This window comes from Podarcis pityusensis (genome assembly GCF_964106645.2).
Source record: "Podarcis pityusensis genome assembly, chromosome: 5".
NCBI classification, from domain to species: Eukaryota; Metazoa; Chordata; class Lepidosauria; order Squamata; family Lacertidae; genus Podarcis; species Podarcis pityusensis.
Window position 1 is genome coordinate 71,522,161 of NC_138032.1, and position 4,554 is coordinate 71,526,714.

At 51.7% G+C, this 4,554-nt stretch overlaps 1 protein-coding gene across 1 annotated transcript; it reads right to left on the minus strand.

Annotated features, from left to right (window-relative positions):
• Positions 1-3,246: 3,246 nt before the first annotated feature.
• Positions 3,247-4,135, minus strand: NEUROG3 (neurogenin 3). The gene has a single exon (XM_081006301.1). The coding sequence runs from the start codon at positions 4,033-4,035 to the stop codon at positions 3,271-3,273; it is 765 nt and encodes a 254-aa protein (XP_080862427.1). The 5' UTR covers positions 4,036-4,135; the 3' UTR covers positions 3,247-3,270.
• Positions 4,136-4,554: the final 419 nt, after the last annotated feature.

Here is a 4,554-nt window from a genome sequence, read left to right on the forward strand (position 1 = left end):
ATCTTCAGTTCATTTTATTTTATTATTTTATTGCTATGGCTAGTGGCTGATGCAAATAGCGATTCTTCTGATTCTATATAATTGTAGAGGTGGAAGGGACCCTGAGGATCATCTAGTCCAACCCCCTGCAATGCAGGAATATGCAGCCGACCCACACAGGGATCGAACCTGTGACCTTGGCATTATCAGCACCACGCTCTAACCAACTGAGCCACTCAGTGCCAGTTTTGCACACAAGCAAAGCAAGCAACATCTTAGAGCCTCAGATTATGAGAGTGCCTCTACATACAAAAGGTACAAAATTTCAAGTTTTCATAGCTGGTTTAAAAAAATGAAAATGGGGAAAACAGGTGCTAAAACAAACAAGATTGTTCTGATATGACAAAAATATGGATACACACGTATTTGTCATGTTGTGTTTATGGATCTGTGCAGCAATAACTTTATAGTTTATCCTTTGGCCACATCATCAGTAGCTATGCTCTCCTTTAAAAAATTACATTTGACATCAGGTGCAGAACAGACCTACTGTGGATGTTGTATCTTCCATTTAGTAAGTGCTAAACTGTGATTGCTCCTGTTGGGAAGGTGCCCTGAGGACGATTGGTGGATCCTTATCATTTGCATGTGCATTTGGAAAGTTCTCTGTGTTCATCAAGTTTGAAAGGAGACCACTTCCATATTTTTTTCCCAAAGAAAATTTAATTCCCACCACCAGCAAAGTCATTTTAATTCTCCCCATTGTAACTCCGCAACATGTATATAATATAATCTTCGGTACCAAACATATATACTGTATATATAATATATTCATATATTTGTTCTGAAATATAATCAATAAATACAAAACAGTGAGAAATTATTATAAATTACTATCTTCAGTACAAAAAGAAGGGATCAATGCTTCTTACGGGCGTGGTACCATTTTACAGGGAAATAGGAGCTTGCAGTGCTATTCCGTAAATGTCTACTCAGAAGGAAATCCCACTGGATTCCATGCTGCTTTCTCCCAGGTAAGTGGGTATAGGATTTCAGTCTTAGTCTGAAATGTACCAAAAGGCAGAGACTTTTTATTAAATGCATGTGTACTTAGCACATACATGTTCACGCTCTCTCTCTCTGTGCCCCCCTCACACACATGCGCACTTCCCCATGTAGAGAAATTCCTCGCTTCAGAGGGACTGTCACAGTGAATCCCTCTGCTTTCAATTCAATTTTAATTGCAAATAAGTTTGCTGTTTCTCTTTCTTAGAGGAGTGTATGGGCATGGGAAGCTGCTGCTGTATGCTGAGGTGAGCCACTGGTCCGTCTGCTGCTGGCTTTGCCGCCTGAGGCAAAGGATAAGATTCCATGGGCAGATGCCAGTCAGACTGACTGCTGAATCTTACTTCAACACTCGTGGCAGGACAGTGCCGCAACAAAGGGCTGCTGTGGGCTACCTTGGGGGAGTGTACAGAGCTGCTTGGGTGATGTGCAAAGCTCTGTCCTCCAATAGAAGGGAACAGCATGGGAATCTCAAAAGGGACCTGCTGCCACTGTCTCCCCACAGCCCTGGCCAGCTGCCTCATTCTGTCTAATGGTAGAGCCGGCCATCCCACCCAGGGCTGTTCACTCTGAGAGTGGTTTCCCAGGGGTTAAGGCTTGCAGTGGAAATGCGAATTGGACCATCTGTCACTGAGTGACATCCCCTTTAAGGTCATGTTGACCTCCCCCCTCCGAACCCCACACGCATTTTACCTGCCTGTCCAAGTTGCATTCACACACACACACACACACACACACACAAGTTCACACCTTTGCATGCTGCTTGATTCACCCAGAGCAACTACCACTCTAGGTTTTATGCTCACCACTGTTTCTCGTTTTCTTAGAGCGTACGCTCTATCATAAATTATGCCACCCTTAACGCGTGTTGAAAACTGGGTAAGGAAAGCCCATCCGTCCCACTCTCAGAGGCTGATTCTATACATGTTGACCCAGAAGTAAGTCCCATTGTGTTCCTCCCAGGGAATAAGGCATAGGATTACAGCCACAACCACTCAACCACAGGGTGGTTCAAAGCGAAGGGCAACTAATCTATATATTAAGTGCTCTTGAATATGTATTTTTCCCCGTGAGTGATTTGAGGGTGGTTTAAAAGAGCAGGTTTACCCTCTCTTCAAGACATGCTCACAGAGATTTTCAATCAGTCTGGAGTTGTACTGGATAATATTCCAGATTCATCTTCCCAGAAGCAAAAGGCTGAGCTCCTATGTCCAAGCAAGGTCCCCCTGAAAGCAGCAGTTTCTAAGCAACTGCATTCAGTATGGAGATATTTGGGGCTTGGGGCAGTGGGGAATGCAGCCTAGTGAAGAACCTTACGTCCTACTGGTTTCAGTGGGAGAACAGTTGTGCTTATGCTTATGGCCCTGTGTTTTGATTTAGCCTGCCGTCCACACTACCTCCAATACAGTGCAATTATCCCACCAGAACAAACATAAAGGTGGGAATCAGTAGGTGTTCTCCTTTTAGGACCCAGAACTAAATGGGGGGGAGGGGGTTGGAAGAGATGCAAAAGTTGGCATTAATTGGTAAGACATTGCTGCACAGGGAAAGGGGGTGAGTATCTCTAAGTACCAAAGAGGATGAGGCAGCGGAATTAGCTGCCTAGTGATGTCATGAGCAACTCTCCAAAGGGTGACTTTGAGTTACACCCAGATTTTATGCTTATGGAGGCTGGGGGGGGGGCATTCCCCCTCCACCCCAATTCAGTGCTTTCATTTGAGCCCTAGAGAAAACGCAATTTCTCCCTAACGTTTTATCCTAACTGGAGCAAGGCCACTGCATATGACCGCTGCACAGTCTCCGGATGAGAAAACCACCCCATCTAGAAAGTCTCTGGCGCAGAGAGGGAGTCCTCCTGGTGCCTCCGGATGCGGTCGCATTTCAGCTTCCATCATATTCACCCCGCGGAGCCAATGCTCAGGGATGATGGGAGTTGTAGTTCAACCACATCCAGGAGGCTCCAGGTTGACGATCCCTAGCTCTGAGGGCTACCATGTCTTATTTTCTTCCCAGCCCTGTTTTGGCTTCACCCCCCCCCCCCAAAATGGGGGGGCTGCGTTGTCAGGAAAATTGCACAGACCAAGTGGAGGGAGCTCTCCCTCTTAAGGTAAAGGCTGAGGCGAATCTAGTGGAGGGGAGAGCCGAGCGGCCGAGCCGCCCTAGTACATACGCGCAAGTCCTAGTACAATTCCGTCGAGGAGGGGATCTCAGGCAAGACTAGACAGCTCAGACGAAGTCCGGGAAGACCGCGCGCTCCGGGGGGCGCCTGAGTCGGAGAGGGCCCCCGCCGGGGGGCGCCTGGAAGGAGTCCGTGGGACTGAGGCTGCCCTCTTGCGAGCCGGGCGAGTCCAGCGAGGCGGCGTCCCACTGGCAGCAAGCGGGCCAGGCAGCCAGGCTGTCGCAGCCGGCGGCCAGCTGCTGGAAAGCGGCGCCCACCTCGGGGCCCGGCCCCGCGCCGGCCAGATTCTGGTCGGCCAGGCGGAGGGTCTCGGTGAGCGCCCAAATGTAGTTGTGCGCGAAGCGCAGCGTCTCGATCTTGGTCAGTTTGGCGTCGTCGGGGAAGGTGGGCAGGACGCCTCGCAGCGCGTCCAGCGCCGAGTTCAGGTTGTGCATCCGGTTGCGCTCCCGGTCGTTGGCCTTCATGCGCCGGCTCCTCTTGGCCTTGTTGGGGCCCAGCCCCTCGCCCTTGCCGGGCCCTCGGCCCCGACGCCCTTTCGCCGGGCCGCCGCGCGCCGCCCGCGCGCCCACCTCGACCAGGAGCAGGCAGGGGCTGGGAGACGAAGGCAGGCTGCCGCCGGCGCCCAGCGAAGGGGAAGACGAGGCGAAGGAGGCGTCGTCGTCGGAGATGCCTGACGAGGGCGGCTCCCCCTCGCTGGTGGTCGAGGCTGGCGAAGAAGAGGCCGTCTTGGGAGACATCCTGCAAAGCAAGCGGAGAGAGCCGGGCGAGGGGGCCACGTTAGTGGCAAGGAGGCACCCAGACAACAAAAGCATGGCGCAGGGTTGTGGGCGCGCCGTGGCACATCCACGGGGCGACCCTTTCCAGGGGAAATGAGTTGAGAAGGTGGGTGCGCTGCAAGCAGGGATCCCGGGAATCTAAAGGGAAGGGACCCTTGGGTGCTGCAGCTTCGATGCTTTGTGGGAGAAGAACTTACATGTGCCCTCACGCAAGACACTGAAATAATTAATCGATGGGCAAGTACCAACTTCTTCTTCTTTTTTGCACCCCCTTGGGAGAAATAAGCTGGTCTTTAAGCCCCCGAACCAGTTTGCAGCTCTTAAGAAGAATAGGACTGCACGAGGAACGGAAGCCTCTGGGCGTATGCAAAGCGCCTTGACCTCTCTGCCCAGATCATCGACGGCTCCCGGCACCTCTCCAATGAATCCACAGGGGAATCTTCTTACCTGAGCCAGAGGCGACGATCTCTCTTTGGGAGCAGCCCACCTTGGAGCACGAGGCTAGGAGAGCGCCTTCCCCGACTAGGAGAGTGGAGGCTGCAGGTCGGGCACACG